The sequence below is a fragment of the Acinonyx jubatus genome, chromosome A2 (genome assembly GCF_027475565.1).
Source record: "Acinonyx jubatus isolate Ajub_Pintada_27869175 chromosome A2, VMU_Ajub_asm_v1.0, whole genome shotgun sequence".
Taxonomy (NCBI): Eukaryota; Metazoa; Chordata; class Mammalia; order Carnivora; family Felidae; genus Acinonyx; species Acinonyx jubatus.
Genome location: NC_069383.1, coordinates 50,458,892 through 50,479,580, shown reverse-complemented (window position 1 = coordinate 50,479,580; position 20,689 = coordinate 50,458,892). Strand labels below are relative to the sequence as shown.

General features: G+C 46.9%; 1 protein-coding gene, 1 long non-coding RNA gene and 1 pseudogene across 3 annotated transcripts in view; 1 reads left to right on the top strand and 2 right to left on the bottom strand.

Moving 5' to 3' along the window:
• Positions 1-310: 310 nt before the first annotated feature.
• Positions 311-1,111, bottom strand: LOC128314630 (spindle and kinetochore-associated protein 2-like; annotated as a pseudogene).
• Positions 1,112-17,762: 16,651 nt separating this feature from the next.
• Positions 17,763-20,689, top strand: part of NFE2L3 (NFE2 like bZIP transcription factor 3) — a 31,594-nt gene continuing 28,667 nt past the window's right edge. The window contains exon 1 of one of the 2 annotated variants that reach the window (XM_027075142.2): positions 17,763-18,629. In XM_027075142.2, the coding sequence (XP_026930943.2) occupies positions 18,060-18,629 (570 nt within the window). In that variant the 5' untranslated portion in view covers positions 17,763-18,059. The remainder of the gene's footprint in view (positions 18,630-20,689) is intronic. The other variant, XM_027075141.2, reaches the window with a different exon arrangement.
• On the bottom strand, positions 18,774-20,313 carry LOC113604069 (uncharacterized). The gene is made up of 2 exons (XR_003425879.2): positions 20,063-20,313; positions 18,774-19,792 (listed from the first exon to the last, which is right to left on the bottom strand). It is a non-coding gene; the product is annotated as an uncharacterized LOC113604069 (long non-coding RNA).

The following is a 20,689-nucleotide window of genomic DNA, read 5'->3' as shown; positions in this document are numbered from 1 at the left end:
ATAAAAAGCAGTTTAAAGCAGATGCATCTAGTTTATTCTATTTTGCAGACCGGTCATAGGTGCTACCTCCCCTATAAACAGTCCACCATCTTTTCAAGTTTTTTTCCCCACATGCTTTTTATTTTTATTTATTTATTTATTTTTCACAGAAAAGCCAATTTATTATTACTAATGTTAGCTTTTGTGGAGGATTTTAGGTCACATATTAGTCTCATCAATGATGTGACCATTACCTATAATCAAAACTTTTCAGAAATAAAGTTATATGCATATATAATGTATACTATAATACAAATATTTTTTCTATCCGTTAATTTCCAAAGCATGCTCATTCATATCTGACTGACCAATAGTACATAAATATCCTTTTATGATAGGCCAGGACATCCATTTTCTCCCAATTATACAAAAACAAATGCAAAATAGTGTTACGTGACTTCCTTGCCTGAAATGATAAGACTGTGTGTACATACATACATTTAAATCCCTTTATTCCCATTCCATGTTTTTGGCTGAACTTTATTCGTATAATATCTGCCCTTCTTATGAAAGGCATCTCTATCTCTTCTCTTGTGAAAGGCATCACTATCCAGTTACCCAAGCCAAATCTCCTTCTTCTCCATCCCCCCACCTCTAGTCACTGAGTGCTAACAAGACATCTTCTTAAATCTTTCTGGAATGGATCTCCTCTCCATTAGAATTCCCTTTTGCAAGCCCACTTCTTCATCAGTCTGAACAAAAGATTTTAATTGCTCTGCTGCAGTTTTCTCTTCTTTAGTCAGTGGTGACAGCTCCACATCTGTTTGCTTTTGTAGTTCTTGTATCATGGTCATCGTCTTATTGACAGCACAAATGCGGTTCTTACTCTCTTTCTGTTCTATACCAATTGGTTTAAAGCGGGCATACAAAGTTTGATATCGAGACTTTATTGCTGACAATTCCTTTAAGAGGGTAACTGGATTTCTCCTGCCTGCTGTATCAGGATGACTAGTCTTGATTTCATAGACATTTCATAGACATTCCAGCCTATATTGAATGTAATCCAGATCAGAGCTTTCTGGAACATCAGTTCCAGCTTATCAACCTCTGCCTCCATGTTGAATCCCCCACATGCTTTTTAAAGCATTTCCATATTCTGCAATAAGTGTTTCAATCACCTTTTATGGAAACCCACAAGACACTGAACTTAAGGTTATTTGTATAAACAGCCACGGGCGGTTGTCTTTCGATACCGTACAACGCACGGTCATGAAGAAGGGACCACAAATAAGTCAGCTGATTGCATGTCACTTTAAAACCACTGAATGTAGACTAAAGGCCGCTGAAAGGTTCTAATCAATACTGACTCCAACTTGAACCCCATGAGAAATGCAAGGTATGATGCCGATGTCTTTTCCTAAATCTGGCGATTTCTTTTCTAAGCAGTAATTAAATCAGTGAAAATGATATAGATTTATGTGAGTTGCTCAAATCTTTTTAGCAGCCATCACGAAACCAAAACCCCACCTGATACACTTTACACATCTGCGATTGGCAAATTTTGAAATGTCAGATCCACGCTAATTTATTTTGCAAGCCACTCCAGGAAAGCCAGGTCTCAGCCCAAGCCTCCCCCTGCCGGTAGGAGAACGGTTCCAGAAAGTCCTCCAGAGCTGACGTCAGGGCCCAGTGGGCTCTCTTTGTCCCTTCGCTGGCACCGTGTGGTGTCCCTGTGGAAATTTTCTGCTTCTGCGGCCGGCACTGGCATCGTGTCAAACCTGGTTCAACACTTCAGTGTGTGCTGAGTCAGAACAGGTGCAGGGATGAAGTAACCACTTTGTATCCACATTTGAATATTTCAGCTCATGAGCAAGCTGGCTCAGGTGTGCTTCCTCCTTTCATCTGCCACCCGTTTGCTCAGCCCAGGACCAGTTGTCTGCCCAGCATGACCTGAACAGGTTGCTTCATCCTTGTCATCTGATTGAATTACTGACAGCATGTTTGAAGCTGCCTTTTCGTTCGTAAGAGGCAACTTCTTTCTGCTGTGGAATCATTTCTCCCTTCAGAGCAAAGGGCCCTGGGCCCTGCCGAGACATGGCCCTGAGCTTATGACTGGAGACTGTGGTAGAAGGGAGGCAGTCATGTGTTTGGCCATAGGAGTGTCTCTCCACCTTTCTTTCTTCCAGAGTGGAAGGAAGCACAGAGAAGGAAGAAGCCCCGGCCTCCCTTAGGGACCCAGGAAGGGAAATGAGAAGCTGACTCAGATTCACAAAGAACTTAGCAACGAAAAGGGAGGTCTTCGGCATTGCGTGCTTTCCAAGTGGGCAGTTCCACATGCATACCTACTTTTTAAGGTTAATAAGGATTATGAATGAGGGGCTGGCTTGCAGAATGACATGGGCTGAGGTTGCTGCCGATGAGGAAAATCAAAGCAGTCTATTAGAGACGTCAAGTTCTCCTAGACGCCAGTGACGTTTGCCTTTAACACACAAACAGCTTCTCTGACCTCACAACAGAGATGTCTGAGCCTAGGGCTGGGATCCACCAGAATGGTCCGGAGGTGGTGCTCAGAGAAGGCAGAGTTACATAATCAGAGGTGAGAGGCGGAAAGAACTAGATGCCCAATATCCAGAACACTCTCACACACAAGCACAGGGCTGAGGATGTGCCCTAGAGAGGATATGGCCAAGGTGAGAAGGACGAGCACTGGCAGAGTTAGAGAGGAAGGCAGTTGCATTGACAGTCTCAAAATAATTTTTTCAACAAAAAACAAAAGTGTATTTCTGCAGCCCAAAGTGGAAAGGACTTTTGTTTCTTCCGAAATAAACAAAAAAAAAAAAAAAAAAAATGGGGGTAGGTAGATGAAGGAGGCAAAGGAGTCTTGGTCTGGTATTAACCAATTCTATAAGGAGATTAAATAGATCCCCAAGCCATCATGAGGGTACAGAGCTGGAGCACTGGGGTGGGCAGGCTGGGGAGGGTGGGAGCTGAAGGGCCGGTTTTCTCTCCCGGGGAAGCTGGGACCAAGAAAAAGCCCCTGGCCGCAGAAAGCCAGGCAAGCCAGTTGGCCTGGACACCTCTGGACTTGTGATGTGTGGACACTCAGCTCCCTATGCTTGGCAATTTCCGACACTCTCCCCACCCCACCTTCACCAACCTATTATCAAGAGGAAGGAAAGATATGTTTAATGATCCGAGGGAAGGTTTTCTCTAGAATGAGCCAAATTTTCTCTTCTCATGTAGAAAAGAAAAAGAAAAAACAAGCCGATGGGGCGCTTGGGTGGCTCAGTCGGTTAAGCATCTGACTTTGGCTTAGGACATGATCTTGTGGTTTGCGAGTTGGAGCCCCGCATTGAGCTCTGTGCTGACAGCTCAGAGCCTGGAACCTGCTTCGGATTCTGCGTGTTCCTCTCTCTCTGCCCCTCCCCCACTCATACTCTGTCTCTCCCTCTCTCAAAAATAAATATTAAAAAAAATGTTTTAAAAATAAAATACGAGAACCAGAAAAAAAAATTTTTTAAAGAAAGGAAAAACAAGCTGAGTCATCAGAAAAAAGTTATAATCTTATACTTAGTTGAAACCATAGTGATTATTCTAAAGAAAACAGGTGAGAGACACATGCGACCCACTAGAGATGGAGGCCAGGAGGGGCAATCAGGTAACCCAGGTACACAGTTGATGTGAACTTGGCCACTATCCCCCTTAGAATCAAGACCGCAGCAAACCACGATCTGGGCCAATTGCCATGGAAGGGGGTGCTGTAACCCTCCCTATTGCAAACTGCTGGGGTGTCTGGTGAAAGCAGGCATCATCTTCTGCTTGTGACCTCGAAAGTGCAGAGCACATGGTCAGTACCCTGCGTGGCTTGTTGACTGGTAAGAATCTTTTAAAAGCAAATGGATGGGTGAGATGTATTAAAGGGGACAGTTCTTCCTAAAGGCCACATGAAGGGAATACTGTCAAACCTCTGACCCTCAGAAAGTCATTCAAGGAACCTTCTAGATCTTCCCTCCATATGTCTTCCATGTTTACCATCATCTAACCAGTCTGACCGTGTCAGCGGTGAGACAGCACCCGTGGCAGTGTGACCCGGGAAAATACAATAGGGGACCACCCTGCATGGGGTCTGGGGCCATGTGGAGTGAGGCCATGAGGGGCAGAGAGAGGGACTGTGGTGGCTCTGGAATCCTCGGGCCACATCAGTGCAGCATTGTCCTAAGGTTTATCCTGACAGGAGGCATCCCAAGGCATCCGGCAAACACTCTAGGGCTCAGGTGATCGTGACATCGATATTTTCTTGCTTGATTTTAGCTTTCATTCCCAGGAACATGATCTCAATTTAGAGTTTCCATGGGAAATTCTGCTAGAAATCTTGCCAGTTCTGCCATCCAGGGCTTTCACAAGTATGCCATCAGCTTATGGCCACTGAGGGAGACTGTCAGGCTGCTTCCAGACAGTTAAGGAACACATTTCTCCAAGTAACCTAGACACTAAGTATTCTCTGAAACATGTATTCAGTACGAAGAATCATACGGGAAAAAAAATGTTTGTAGTCACATCAACTTGGGAAATACAGAGCTAAACAAAAGTAAACAGGCTTCTTTGCCGCAGAACTTCCGGGGGCGGGGGGGGCCTTGCCATGTGAGCGGGTGCTGGAATCTACAGCAAGGGGGTCCGTTGTGTGTAGCCTTTCCCACCCTTCTTGGCCATCAATCCCTCCCTCCCCCACCTTCTTCCCCTCAGAGAACCACATGACCTCAGTTGCCCAGAACAGCGTTGCTTTAATACTAACTGAAAATAAAGGGTTAGACCACCTCGAAAGCATGCTGTTGGAATCCTGACGGAATAGGCCGTGATCATCAGTGGTGCCTAAATTCCATAAAGGTGAAAGCCCACAGGGAATGTCACCGTGTATGGATCAGGCTGATGCCAACCGAACCCACTGATGCACCCTCATGTCACAAAAAGAGAGGCACTCCTAGGTGTGTACACCAAAGAAATAACACAGGCGTTCAAGCAAAAATTGGTACACGAATGTTCATTGCATCACTGTTCACAACAAAAGTCAAAAGGTGAAAACAACCCAAACGTCCATCGACTGACTGATGAATAAATACAATATGGCGTATCTGGGCAACGGAACGTGATTCAGCCATGAGAAATGAAGACCTCACATGTGCTGCAATGTGGATGAACCTTGAGAACACCATCCTAAGTGAAAGAAGCTGTCCTAAAAGGCCACATATTATACAATTCCATTTATATAAAATACCCCTGGACACAAAAAGCCATTAGTGGCTTCCAGGGGCTGGCGGAGGGAGCGATCGGAGAATGATGGAAAAGTTCTAGAATTAGTGATGGTTGTACAACATTGTGCATGTCCTAAATGCCTCTGGATGGCACACTTTAATATGGCTTAAATGGTACGTTTGATGTTAGATGTATTTTACTACAAAGAGAGACAGAAGGAGGGAGAGAAAGCAGTAAAGGAAGGTGTACCTTTCTGATGGGGTGCAACAGGCTGTTCACAGCACCTCCTATGAGATAGTCTTGCCAAAAAATCCAACTCGATTATGCCTCTGGGCTACCAGTTTATAGGAAAACAGGAAAGGGAAACATTCAACAACTCCATGCAGGTGCATTCAGCAAAATGGAAAATGAGGGACACCTAAGGAACAAATCACCAGGTTTCTTCAACAAATAAAAGATAAGGAGGGAAAAAAAGTGGGAGGGTGGACAGTCCGAGTTTAAAAGATTTACAAGACCTATCAGCCGAATGCAATGTGTGAACCGTATTTGGATTCTGATTTAAACAAGTTAAGTTTGTTTGTTTGTTTGTTTTAAGTATTAACGTGACAACCAAGGACATTTGATTACCGACTGGATTTTTTTTTTTTTATATTAAGGAAGTATTGTTAAGCTTGTAGCTGTGATAATGACATTATGGTGATGCAAAAGGATTTTATTTTTAGAAATACATACTGAAGCATTCATGGATGAAAAGATATGTGTGGGATTTGTCATAAAGTAATTCAGTACAAGGAAGGGGAAGAAAATGGATGGCAGTTTAGAAGAAACAAGATTAGCCATAAATTGATAACTGCTGGAAGCTGGGTGTTCTAATTTTGTATTAAGTTTGAAAATGTCAGGGGCGCCTGGGTGGCTCAGTCGGTTAAGCATCCAACTTCAGCTCAGGTCACGATCTCGCAGTTTGTGAGTTTGAGCCCTGTGTCAGGCTCTGTGCTGACAGCCCAGAGCCTGGAACCTGCTTCGGATGCTGTGTCTCCCTCTCTCTCTGCCCCTCCCCTGCTTGCACTCTGTCTCTCAAAAATGAATATAACATTAAAGAATTTTTTTTAGAAAATGTCCATCCAAGAAGTATTTTGAAAATACATTGCCAAGCAACGAATGAAAAGAAAGACCTAAGTCTTGGACGTGGAGTAATTTTCTTTTGTCTTTTCTTTTTTTTTTTTAACATTTATTTATTTTTGAGAGACAGAGCATGAGCAGGGGAGGGGCAGAGAGAGAGGGAGACAGAATCTGAAGCAGGCTCCAGGCTCCAAGCTATCAGCACAGAGCCCGATGCGGGTTCGAACCCACAAACCACAAGATCATGACCTGAGCCGAAGTCGGACACTTAACCGACTGAGCCACCCAGGTGCCCCCGGGGATAATTTTCTAATGATCACATCTCTGGTAGATGTGGGATGTTCAGATTAGACCCAGAAATTGTAAGCCTGGGATTTTTATATTTGCTTTCCATCCTTCCTGCCATGTTTGAGAAAGAAGATAACCATTCTTGTAAAGCAGGGTCGTGTCAAGGAGAGCAAAAATAAAAGCATTTTTTGAATGTTTGCTGCATGCATGTATTGATTTCTTTTTTTTTTTTTTTAAGTTTTTTAGGGGCACCTGGGTGGCTCAGTCGGTTAAAAAGCCAAGTCTTTTTTTATTTTTATTTTTGTTTTTGTTTAATTATTTTTGATAGAACACAATGGGGGAGGAGAAGAGAGAGGGAGACACAGAATCCGAAGCAGGCTCCAGGTTCTGAGCTGTCAGCATAGAGCCCGACGCTGGGCACAAACCCAGAGACCGTGAGATCATGACCTGAGCTGAAGTCGGTTGCCCAACCAACTGAGCCACCCAGGTGCCCCTTAAGCAGACAACTCTTGATTCATGATCTCACTGTTGGTGAGTTCGAGCCCTGCGTTGGGTTCTGTGCTGACAGTGCTGAGCCTGCTTAGGATTCTCTCTCTCTCCCTCTCTCCCTCTCTATGTAAACAAACAAACAAACAAATAGAAATGTATTATTTTGAGAGAGAGAGCATGAGTGGGGCAGGGGCAGAGAGAGAGAGAGTTCCAAGCAGGCTCAGTGCTGTCAGCACAGAACCCGATGCGGGGCTCGAACTCACCAACAGTGAGATCATGACCTGAGCCGAGATCAAGAGTTGGCAACCTAACCAACTGAGTCACCTAGACACCCCTGCATGTATTAATTTCTTATTCACTATCCTCTAATAGCTTCCCATCCCACTAAGATTAAATACAAATTCTTTACCATGGTCCATGATGTCCAGTATGATTTCGCACCGAATACCATTCTCCCTTCCTGTTGCATAGGCCTCCTGCTATTTTTTGAAAACAGTTGGTATTCTCCTGCCTCAGGGCCTTTGCACTCACTATTCTCACCACCTGGAGTACCCTTTCCCCCAGCTAACTGCGTGGTTCTCTCCTTTATCTCCTTCAAGTCAGACTTTCCCTAGGCACTTCCTTAGGGAACACAGGCGTGTGCTCCCGTGCACATACCATCACTTGCCTCTCCTTTATCTTTTTCCCCCTGCTTTATTTATATCTTGTAGCATTTATCACCCTCCCCCCACCCCCCGACAAATTACTTGTTGATTGTCTGCCTGCCCCCAGTGGACGGCAAACTCCAATAGACCTGGGCTTTGTTTTATTCACAAAACAATGCCTGACACACAGTAGGTGCTCATTAAATATTTATGGAATTAATTAATTTAGTGCGCACCCAAAACTGTGTAGGTAAACATGCCCATGTATTCAGGAGTGGGGGGATGGCTGTGGCTGAAATGTGTTTTCATACAGGCCAAGTCCCTCCTGGGTTAGCTGGATCTAGTTAAATTGGGCCAAGATGTCTGCAGGGTATGCAAATGCTTTGCAGTGGAAGGAGACTCAGTCCATTCCAGCGTAGAGCAGGGATCTGGAGGAAGTGTCCTAGAACTCTGCTGAGGAAGCGTTCTAGAACTCTGCTGAGGCTGGGGTGACTCTTCTTTTCTTGAGAAGAGTGAAATTAGATGAAGGCCCAGCTGAGGAGTGGCAGCGTCTGCTGGGGAGAAAAAAACTTGGGAGAAATGACACAAGCGGACGGAGTGTTTAGGGGGTCACAAGAATGCAATGGACTCAGAGTCTACAGATGGTTCCAGGTGCTTCAGTGAATTTGTTTCCGGGGAGAGCACGCCAATTCACAGATGAATAAGCGATTCCGAGTGGTAAATATTGGACAAGCAACCATGTGTGGGAGGAGAATTGGGCCCTGATAGCTGTCGAATGTATTTGGAAGAATTTCACTCCTGCCCGAGATGACCTCTTGAGCTGCTCTTCAGGTTGCTGTCCAGAAGAATCTGGGTTTTTTTCTAAAGGAATCCAGGTAGCTAATACCCCCCTTTAGCACCCAGGTCAGACAACTCACACTTCAGAAGCTGGGCTTTGTGGGTTATGTATGCCTGCACCCTAAAACTGCAAAGAAACTGAGTTTCCATATGTCGGAGAAGAGAGTCGTGAGCCTATCTCCTTGAGAAACAGCCCGGTTGAAGCCACAGAGTGGGGACAGGGACCCGTGTCTTCTCAGCTGCTCACTTCCTAGAAAGCTGTACGGCAAAATAGCGTGTTAACGGTGTGAATATTTAAATCAACGAGGTGGTCCTGCTGAGGACAAGATTCCTATAGGAAACATTTTGGTAGAATAAATAATCCTTAATGTACAGTTTCAAAAATGAAACACATTTCTGTACTTCCAGTTCCTACATGGCAAAGCATCTCTTGACATCAGCCAGTTTCTGATCTGTAAGCCACCTCGCTGAATTTCAGTGTCAGCTATGCCAAATAACATCTCTTGGCTGTGAAAAGATTTTCTGGCAGGCTCTCAGAGACAAGGACAGATGGCATTCCGTTGGGGGTACTCCCAGCTCTTTGTTTTAGCAAATATTGACACTTTTGTAGGAAACAGATCCAGATCCTCTTTCTTCCTAACTCATCTTGGCAATCCTGAAGGTTTGGAGAGAGATAGTTCCATAGAATCGGGACAGTGCACTTGCCACAATTACAAAAGGCATATAGCAAGGAGGGTAATGGTCATGGTTGATTGATGCTCGCAAAGGTCACAAACTAGTAAGCAATATTCTGTGATCACAAATCACTTTCGAATAGCAATGAGAGAGGACAGGTGGGGAGAGGGGACCACGTGAAGGAAAAGCCTCTCCAAAAAAATTCCCATTACTGTAGCAAGTGGTTTTAAGATCCCCAAAATATGTATAAAAAAGAGTGTATCGTGGAGTTATAAAAGTGAAAATATAACAACAACCTAAACCTTCATCAGCAGCAAACTGTTTGACTAAATCAAGATACATCCATATTATAGGATATATTGCAGCCTATAAAGATGACAGTATGGACCTGTATTTGTTTAATATGGAAGATGCAATCAATAGAAGTGTTTTTTAAATTTTTTTAATCTTTATTTATTTTTGAGGGAGAGACAGAGTGTGAGCAGGGGAGGAGCAGAGAGAGAGGGAGACACAGAACTCGAAGCAGGCTCCAGGCTCCGAGCTGTCAGCACAGAGCCCGACATGGGCCTCGAACTCACAGGCCGCGAGATCATGACCCGAGCCGAAGTCGGACGCTCAACCGACTGAGCCACCCGAGCGCCCCAGAAGTGGTTTTTTAAAAGCAGGTACGAAAACCAAGTTGTTACAAAAACAACTTATCTTGACAAAATTATTATAGAACTCACATGTTATATACATTATAAAAATTATTTTTATAAAATGTGTGTGTGTGTGTGTGTGTGTGTGTGTGTGTGTCAGAGAGAGAGAGAGAGAGAGAGGGAGACATTGCCTGAGGCTTTTGCTGGGGGCCTTGCTGCAAGAGTGAGGGAAAGAACAAAACAAGTCAGGGCAGAGGGAGCCTTGCAGGTAAGACATGGGGACAGGGTAAAAAAGGTTCAAATGGCTTCCGAACCAAGCCTCCCGCCCATCTGTCCTTACCGGAACAGGCCTCCCGAGAGCCAACATCAAAACTCTGTTTCAGCATCACCCCTTCCATACCCCGGTTCTGAGGGTGCCATGAACTCAGTGGTACCCAGAGTATCCTGATCTTTACTCAGGAAAAATTACTTCCTATGTAATAACAAGAACAATGCCAAGATGAAGAGAAATAGTAAACTTGACTGCATTAGTTTTCTAGAACTGCCATGGCAAATTACCACACGAAAAGCTTGGTGACTTGAAACAGAAATGTATCTGTCACATGTGGTTCGGAGGTGACATGTGCAAAACCAAGGTCCTGGGAGAGCTGTGCTCCCCTGGAACGTTCTAGGGGAGAATCCTTGTTGCCTCTTCTGGCTTCCAGTGGCTCCTGGCGCTCCATGGCTTATGGTGGCATGGCTCTGATCTCTGCCTCTGTCTTCACACCGCCTTCTTCTCTGTGTGTCTGTGTCCTTTTCTAGGACACTCTCAGTGGATTCAGGGCCCACCCTAATCTGGTATGATCTCACCTCAATCCTCACCTTATTATATCTGCGGAGACCCTATTTCCAATTTAGGTCACAGCCTGAGGTTTGGGGTGGATGTGAATTTTGGGGGGACTATTCGTCCTACTGTAATATCATAGACAACATTTGTTCAGCAAGCAACAACTCTGCCTAGAATTTACCGTTTAAGGAGCGCCTGCGTCACTCATCGGTGAAGCGTCCGACTTCGGCTCAGGTCATGGTCTCACGGTTTGTGAGTTCGAGCCTCACGTCAGGCTCAGGGCTGACAGCTCAGAGCCTGGAGGCTGCTTGGGATTCTGGGTCTCCCTCTCTTTCTCTGCCCCTCCCCTGCTCGCACTCTGTCTCTCTCAAAAATAAATAAGCATTAAAGAAATTAAGAATTTACCTTTTTACAAAAGGAGGCGGAAGGCAGGTAGGGATCGGCAGTAGGCTCAGAATCGGTTCTCCATGGCCCAGAAAGCCCTGCCTCTGTCGTGTAGTTTGACAGAGCGCTGCCTTGGAATTAAGATCTGATAGAGATTCTGGAGTACAGGACAACAAAACTAGGAATTAGAGAAAACTAGCAAGGACAAAGAAACAGTTAAGCAGGAATGGTTAATGATGTGCATTACCAAAGAGAACATTATAGCTGCTATCAAAAATATAAATATGCTTGAAGGAGATGATCAAGTAAGTGAGAGACTTCAGGTGCTAAACTAACCATCAGTTCAAAGAATAAAATACCCGTCAACTTTACTAAATAATGGTCAGGGTCGTTGGCCTCAAAACTAGTTTCTTAGTGTAAAGGGGCACTAAGTGGGGCCTCTAGAAACTGGACTTACATTGATCCCCACTCAAGGATTCTTAGGTTTTCTACACTCTGGATGATCAGTGACTTTCCCCACAACCCAAGTTATGTGCAGCTTCCCTATCGTCAAATAGTGTGACATTGCAGGATAGAGATCAACGTGTTAGCCTTTCCAGATGTCATCACCCAGGTAGATGTACTAACAAAAAAAGGAAGACACATCAGAAAGTCAGGGGGAGACCCGTACATGTTCCCCTTCCAGTTGGAGATTTAACCAAGAGGAGAGTGTGTTTTCTTCTCCAGAGCTATGTGGTGGTGCTTTTTTAGGACCAAAGGCCTCACAGTCAACTGAGAACACGAGTTTGGTAGCAATCAAACATGGTTCCTCATTCATTGCCAAGCCTTTCAGAGACATTGACGGCAAGAAGGGAACTTAGAAACCTGTCAGGTTCAAGTTCTCTCTGTGCAGGTAAGAGGCCCAAGGTCCAGATATGTAGGGTCCCCCTTCCAAAATGACTTGTTTAGGTGAAACTAGGATTAGAGTCAGAAGTCCCAAGCTTTCTTCATGATATGCTTTGAACATTCTCACCAAGCAGCATTTCTTTTTTTAATTTTTTTTAACACTTAATCATTTTTGAGAGAGAGACAGAGAGAGACAGAGCATGAGCGGGGGAGGGGCAGAGAGAGAGGGAGACACAGAATCCAAAGCAGGCTCCAGGCTCTGAGCTGTCAGCACACAGCCCTACGCGGGGCTCAAACCCACCAACCGCAAGATCATGACCTGAGCTGAAGTCAGACACTTAACTGACTGAGCCACCCAGGCACTCCAGCATTTCTTAAACACCTAGAGTGTAAATGGGTTAAGTGTTGACCTACTTTGAACAAGCCACTCTAGGTTTGCATTAGTATATTAAGTCACTGTGAGTGCTAAAATAATATCCTCAGTCGAAAAGAGTAGGTGCTGAATGAGTGGTTTCTAAATGAATGGGATGCAGAATAAGACCAAAGGACAGTGGCTCCCCAGATGTGCCAAAGACAGATATTCAGGCTCTCCTCTTGCTTGGAAACACCACGAGTCCCCACCTTCCAGCTTCCTTTGCTGCTAAGTGTGGCCATGTGGCCGAGTTCTGGCCAATGGAATGTGAGTAGAAGTCATGGGTGCCACTTTCAGGCCCAGCCCATCAAACCCTCCTCCCATGCTTGGTCTTCACTCTCTTTCTTCATCACCAGCCAACGGAGAAGATGCTGAGGACGGGGAAGAAGACAGAGCCACAATAAGGAAACGGCCTGTGTCCTCAAATGACCCAAAAAAGTGCAGACTCCCCTTATCCCAAACACTTTTTTGAACAGTGAAATAAGAAGTCAACTTTCACTGGGTTAAGCCGCTGAGATTTGGGGGTCATTTACTGTAGCGGTTAGCCACTCTGATTCTGTTTGTGTGGGTGGTTAACCAGAACGAGCCCCACAATATTTTAGGTGGTAGGCACTTCAGTTGTGATGGACAGGACCAAGGTTGGCAATGCTAATTTCTTTTGTTCCCAAACGTGGATGGTGCAAACTCGTAGATTTCTCATTCCCTGCTGATCAGCCTCACTCTGTCTCCCATGCCTCTCTTCATAATTCCCTTTCTGTTTTCTGTGTGTCTTAAACACACACACATACATACACACACAACGATCAAACTTGGAACTTTAACCTGAATGTAAGAATTCTTATTCATACTACAGAGACCAGGTGGGAGGAAGCAAAACCCTTTAGATTGTGAGTTCCTTGGCATTGGCCTAGCCTTAAACAAACCTATTTCTCACATAAGGAGTCTGAGGCTCCCCAATCGGTGGTGTGTGTTTCATCCTAACAAGACTGTAAGGTAGAAATCAAAACTGTGCCCTAAATACAGGATTGGTTATTTTTGTGTAATAGATCAAAAAGGAAGAGCACAATACAATTAGGTATCAGTTGATTCATCATCACCAAGACTGGTACCAGATAGTAAATGAGGCCATTCTTAAATCTATTTTGCAGAAGCCTTTGGTAAAATGTCTTAACTGCAGAGCCATTTAAATTCTAGTGACTAATATCTGTTTGGAAACTAGCGATGCTTAATTCTTCCTCCTAGATAAAATGACTTCTGCCTGAATTCACGTCGTGGACTTTTAATAGGCTATTTTGCTCAATCCTGGAATTTCTACTACAAATTGAAATTTTTCTGTGGCTAATATTAGCGAAACTTTCAAAAGAAGGATTGCAAAGTTCTAACGTGTTTTCTTTTTTGCTGATTTTGGATAGATACTTACAAGGAGTTGCCACAGAAGAAAGCACGGGAGCTCAATTCACAGCAGCTCTTGATGGCTATGTTTTCATAGTAACTATCCTTCATGCCAAGTTACAATCTTACATTTATGATTGGGGTAAACGAGATTATTGTATCTAAGGACCAGGATGTGCTGCTGCAATGCTACTTGGTAGTTATATTCATTGACTATATCACTAACCACACAGCACATTACAGTTGCATTTTCAGTGTTTCTTTCCACTTGTCTGATGTCCTCTTCTGACACAGGGTGTGTTAGTTATCTAGGCTGTGTAACAAATTACCCCAAGATTTAGTGGTTGGAAAGAACATTTGTTATCTTAGAGTTTTTTTCTGGGTCACAATGTGCCACTTAGATACATCCTTTGGCTTGAGGGTTTTCTGCAAGGTGTAATCGAGAAACTAGAGTGGGCTACAGTCATCTCAGACCTCAACTGGGATAAAATGTGCTTCAAAGCTCACTCAAGAGACTGTTGGCAGGCCTCAGGGTCTCACTGGCTATTGGCTGAAGACATGAGGGCCTTGCCACATGAGCTTGTTCATAGGGTATTCACAACACAGCGGCCCTCTCCAAGAAGGCGAGAGTAAGAGATGGAGAGAGGAGGTGAGTGCTATGGTCTGAATTCTTGTGTGCCCCCAAAATTCATGTATTGAAACCTATCCCCCCAAGATGATGCTATTAGGAGGCATGACCTTTGGGAGGTGGGTAGGTCATGAGGATGGAACTATCGTGAATGAGATTAGTGCCCTTATAAAAGCCGCTGAGAAAGCTCCCTTGCCCCTTCCACCAGGTAAGGATACAACCGGATGTCGGCATTCTGCAGCTCGGAAGAGGGTTCCCACCAAAACCCACCCACAGTGGCACATTGATCTTGGATTCCCAGGCTCCAGAACAATAGACTTATGAGCCACCCAGTCCTATGTTATTTTTTTATAGCAGCCAGAACAAATTCAGCAAGCAAAAAAGAAGCCACTGAGTCTTTTTGTAACCTAACCTCGAGGATGACATCCCATCACTTTTGCCATAGTCTATATGTTAGAAGTAAATCACTAGGCTCCGCCCACACACAGGGCAAGGGGAGCCCAGGAAGTCATCTTAGAACCCGCCTACCTCACAGGAATGCCATTTAAAGCCGTGCTTTGCAAAGTAATCCTGATGAAGGAGCCCTTTTCTTCCCCCCCACCATCTGTTGAACGTCGATACTTTTTTAAAATAAATATTCATTTCTAAAAAAATAACAAAGGCATAAAAAAGCAAACCCACTGGATGTCGCATAATGTCAAACTGCTATAAAAACTTCTAAACACTTTTGATTCTATTACTTACCTCATGCGGACCAGAAACAAATAGTTTTGTGGATTGGCACCAGTCTCGGACCATCCTTTGAGTAGCAACAATTTAAGGATTTTAATAAATGCAGGTTACTTTTCAAGGCTGTTACAAGACAATCGTTTGTACTTTTCACTTGGCTACTTTTGGATGGTGGGATTCCAAAAATTTTAAAAAACCTGAGTAGAAGTCATTCCTTCTGCTTGCACCCCACTCTCTCTGCAAACCTAAAACTGGGGTCTTTTGTTTTGATTAAACTCAAGAGTGTGCGGGACTGGTCCTGAGTCTCCTGTTTAAGATTTTACTGCAAGGTCCTTTATAGGCCCTCCTCATCACCAATCTGTGAGCTCTAATTAAGGCACTTTGGAATGAAGCAGTCTGACAAATAATATGATTATCCACGTGCTTATTTATTTATTCTTTCTTTATATTTAAAGATTTTTTTTTAATTAAATAATCTCTACACCCAACGTGGGCCTCAAACTCACAACCCCAAGATCAAGAGTCACACGCTCCACCGACTGAGCCAGCCAGGTGCCCCTCCATGCACATTTTTGAAGATGAGGGACCAACCCCTTTCCCAACTAATGTGAGGAAGTTTGAGGGCCCTTCCTGATGCTAGTCTGTTACTCAGATCCCTGAAAACGCTTCTCAAGTGTAAATTCCTCAATTCAACTGGAAACAATCTTTCTGGAGCACCAACTCTGTGCAAGGTTCTGGAAGATAAGACCTTGAAGAGAGCCCCATCCCTGTTCTCACCTGGTTTACAGCACTTCCTTAATGGTCACGTACATCTCAATATTGTCCCATATGAGTACATCCTTTCTCTTGTTTCTAAGTGTGTCACATATCTATATCTAATCTCCCTAATAAAATCATAAACTCACCAAGCAAAAGTACCCATTTCATGTCCTTCAGTCTTCGGCACAGCATCAGGCAATTTAGTAGGTCCTTGTAAAAACCGGAATTCGGCGGACATTCACTGAGCCCAGAGCCTGAATCCCCAGCCCAGGCACTAAGTGCTGTGAACAAGGCTTCTGTCCCAAACCTCACTAGGCTGGTGATCATCCCTCTTCTTGCCTCTTTGTCACCCCTTAACCCATCCTTCAAGGCTTAAAGCAGAAGCAACTTTAAGAAGTCTGCTTCTGCCCTCCTGGTTCTCAGTGGGGAAAATGAAATCTAGTGTGAACTTTTCACACCGGGCCCAGAAGAGAGAACTATGTCGAGAAAGGAGCTTTTAAAAACAAGTCTTTCTTGCTCAGCTCCTCACACAATTGCCAAACCTCAGTTGGTCATCCCCTTCTATTCTCTCCCTGCTCCAAGGAAGGGAGTGAGGGTTAGTAAAAGCTACTTTTGCAAGGCCCCGTACTGAGTACCATGTGGGCACAGAAGTGAGCCAAACAGGTTTTTTTTGTTTTTGTTTTTTTGTTTTTTTTCTATCCTCAATAATTTACAATGGGCAAATGAGACGTATCCTCCACTATAATACAAAGTGGAACGGGCCAAGTGTTGCACTGTGGGAGAATATGGGGGGGGGAGAGATTAATTCCAAATGGTGAAAATTCAGAGGATGTATTTTTGGGGTAAGCCTCGGAGGACGGGTGACATAAATAATGAGTAACACAGAACACTTTCTATGCCAAGTGCTGTGGTTACTGGTCTGCATGCATCTCATTTAGGGTTCACAACTCTCCTGGGGAAGTGCTATTATTAAAACCACTTTACAGGGAGGAAACTGAGCCACAGAGGGAGAAATCTGTCCAAGCCAGGCTAGTAAGCGGTGGAGGGGAGGATTTGAACTCATACAGGGTAATTCTAGGGCTGGTGCTCTTAACCCTCACTTAAGGAACAAAGGGGACCACGTGGCAAGGTCTAGCAGTGTGCAGGGCTTGCTCAGGAAACAGTGAGGAGTTGTGAGGCTGGAGCACAGGGCCTGGAGGGGTGAGGTGGGGGGTGGGGAAGAACAAGGGTTTGGATGGGGTGCTGCTTGATCTCAATGGCAGCTGTGGAATCTATATGTCAAACTCCGGGCTTTACAAAGAGTATTTCATCTGACTTCACCACATCCCTATTGGACAGGTACTATTATCCCCATTTTACAGGTAAGAGAACTGAGGTACAGACAAGTTAAGCAACTTAGTCAAGGTCACACGACTGGCTGATGGTGGGGCCAGGATACGAAGTCAAAGGTCATACTCCCAAACCCACTGCGCCAGCCCAGTGTTCTCATGTGGGCGGAAGCCCTTTGCATGCTGCCCAGGGTGTCTGCTTTCCCCTAGTTTACATATCCTGTCCCTTCGCACCCACCTCTACCCCTGACCCCCACCCCCACCCCGCGCCTTCAGCTACAGCAGCCAGGCCCCCGGGCACTGGGCTGGGGCCACCTGGTGCCCAGAACAACCTCTGCTCCCAGAAAGCTTTGCGTTCCCCCCGAATAAAGAACCTTTGAGCTGGGGAGCCCCGCCCCATGCGGGCCACTCCCACGGGCGCGAGCCTGGGGGCGGTCGTGGGCGTGTCCCCGGCGGCAGCGCCCGCGGCCCGGGGCGGAGCCTAGCTGGAGGGGCGGGGCCTGCTCTCAGCGCAGGGCTGCGGGGAAGGCGGGCGGGCGGGTTGGGTCTCCGGGCAGGTGGCTCCTCTTCCGCCTCTCCTGAGCCCCTGGCACAGCGCCGGCTGCCGAGGGAGCGTCTTTGTGCCCGGTCCCGGAGCCCGCGACGGCCCCTGCGCGCCCGGGTCCATTGTTTCGCTTCTCCGTCTCTTCCGGGCAGGTGCCCGCAGAGCGCCGGGCCCGCACGTGCCAAAGCGGCGGCCGCAGCAGCGCAGGGACCCGCGGGCGCCAGCAGGGGCGTCCCGGGGCGCGCGGCGGGAGATGAAGTACCTGAAGCCGTGGTGGTCGGACGGCGGCGGCCTCCTGCACCTCACCATCCTGCTGAGCTTGGCGGAGCTCCACCTGGACCTTGACCTGGACCTCTACCTGCTGCTCCCGCCGCCCACCCGACTCTGGGATGAGCTGCTGCTAGCCAGCGGCCCGACGAGCTCCGCCTATGCACTCAGCCCCTTCCCGGCCTCGGGAGTGTGGGGGCGCGCGGACCAGTTGCACCCTAAAGGCCGCGAGCCGGACCCCGCGGCGGAGTCCGCAGGCCGGCTGCTCCGGGAGGTGCGCGCGCTGGGGGTCCCCTTCATCCCCCGCACCCGAGTGGATGCGTGGCTGGTGCACAGCGTGGCGGCCGGGGACGCCGACGGAGCCCACGGACTGCTCGGCGCCGCCGCCGCCTCCTCCGCCGGGGGAGTTGGCGCCAGCGTGGACGACAGTAGCCAGGCTGCGCCGGGGGATGGCGGGGACCCCCGAGCGGCTGCGAGTAGCCCCTTGGACGCTGGGGAAGAGGAGAAGGCACCCGCAGAACCGACGGCTCAAGTGCTGGACGCCGCGGCGAGCCAGGTAACCGGAGAGCTGGGACTCGAGCACGGTGCTGGGGAAGCTGGCCAGGAGCCCTGCAGTGTTGTGACGGACCCGGGAGGGAGCACACCCGCTCTTCTTCCACCCTCAGTCCCTGGGTGGTTGCAGTTTCGGGATCACTCTCGCCTTCCTTTTTTGTGAATCCAAACAAAAGCTGTTAGTGCTGTCGCTGTGGCTTTTGGGTGTTTGAGAAAGAAGTGGGTGAAATCATCCGTTTGTCCGTAGGGGATACCTTTTTCCTGTGTTTGATGGCTGTCAAGGCTAGTTCGGGGCAGTGGAGGGGAGAAGGGTAACTGGTGATTTTCTCGCCTACGGTTTTCGTTCAGTACGTCGTGTACACTGAGATGTGTTTTTCCGGAACCTGTGCCCGAACCGGGGAATCCAAAAGTGGCCTTGGCCACCAGGAGGACATGTTTCTCTTTAAGAACTCACTCTCCCGCCTAACGTGATGGCCCCTTCCCGGATTTTAACCCATTTGCAGTTCGTTTTGCTGCTTGCCTGAATTAAAGAGCCGTGGTCAGTGTTCAGTCTGAGGCCAGTTGGTGGACGGTCCCGCTGGCCTAACCATCCCTAGCTCCTAAAAACCCTCCTCCCTCCTGGAACCTGTGTAACTTCTAATTAGCATAAAGAAAGCATGTGTCCTGACGGTCACCTAGTGACTTAAGTGCCCTTTGGCTTATGGGTTCAAATCCCTTGGGTTAACTTCCTTTTGAAACAGAGCTCGCTGAGATGGACTGATGGAAGTATCTATGTGGTGCTCCCACTAGCTGCTGGAGTCTAAGGACACTTAATTCCAATTTTCACAAAACCATCTTGCCCAAAGTTCCTTCATAGTGACCTTTTTAATTGTCTCTTGGCCCAAATCTGAGTGTTAACGTTTGGTATCGATCAACAGGTGTTCCTTGGACGTTGTTTTTGTGGAGCGCAATCTCATGCACAATGGGAACTGGGGTAGACAGGTTTGTTTGCTGCTCTTCAGAATTGCCCGGTTTGTGTAGGCAGTTGCCAGACGAGCTTCTCCACCCTCTCCTGGAGGGGTCATTGTGCCGAAGTGCTTGTGATTCACTGTTATGCAGATCCGATCCCTTCCTCTTCCCGAGGCCGGAACTAATGGGATGGGGGTTAGTGCGAGTCTGGGTGGGCTCCTGTCGAAAACAAAAAGTGGAAGGCTCTTCCCACTCACTCATCCAGTCTCGGCCTTCACCTGAATCCTCTGCCTCCTAAGGGGTGGTGCCTGGGGCACTGCAACCTTTCCCGATTCTGCAGCAGGGGAGTGGGGGTGGGGAGAGAAACCCAACGCTCCATGCTGTAGCAGATGGCACCCTCCCCCCCCGCCCCCTTCATGTCACCCGCCTTGCAAAGCAAACCCGGACCTGGGGAGAGGTGAAGCTGTTCCCTCCCCTTCCCAGCATTACCTTATTTAGTCTCTGCAAACCCGCATTCGGGGAAGCTCCGGGGGCCAAGGCTTGGCCGCACCTCCATGGAGGCCTTGAGCCCAGCTTTCCTAGCGGGGAGAATGAAGTTCCTACAGGGCCGTTCTCCTGGTGTTGCCTTCCTCAGCTAGCAGGTGTGGACCTGCTGGACCGCGGCAGCTGTTGGGGTGCCCCGGTGATATGAATCCTGGTGATGATCAGGTGCTGAACACCCTACATTTTCACAGCCAATTCCCCTGGATTCGCAAAAACAAAGAAAACATAAGGAAGTTTGGTTGTAAGTTTGTATGTGTTTGGCAATACCTTTTTTTTTTTTTTTTAAAGCAACCTTGTGAGGTAGGCAGACCGGGCATCCTTCCAAACAATTTGTACTAAAAGAAAATAGAGGACCAGCGATGTTAGGGGACTTGGGTAAAGCCATGCAGTTAATTGGTGCCAGAGGTGCAACTAGAACCTGAGCTTTCGGATCCTAGGCTAACGCTTTATTTTTTTTAAACGTTTATTTATTTTGGGGACAGAGAGAGACAGAGCTTGAACGGGGGAGGGTCAGAGAGAGAGGGAGACACAGAATCTGAAACAGGCTCCGGGCTCTGAGCGGTCAGCACAGAG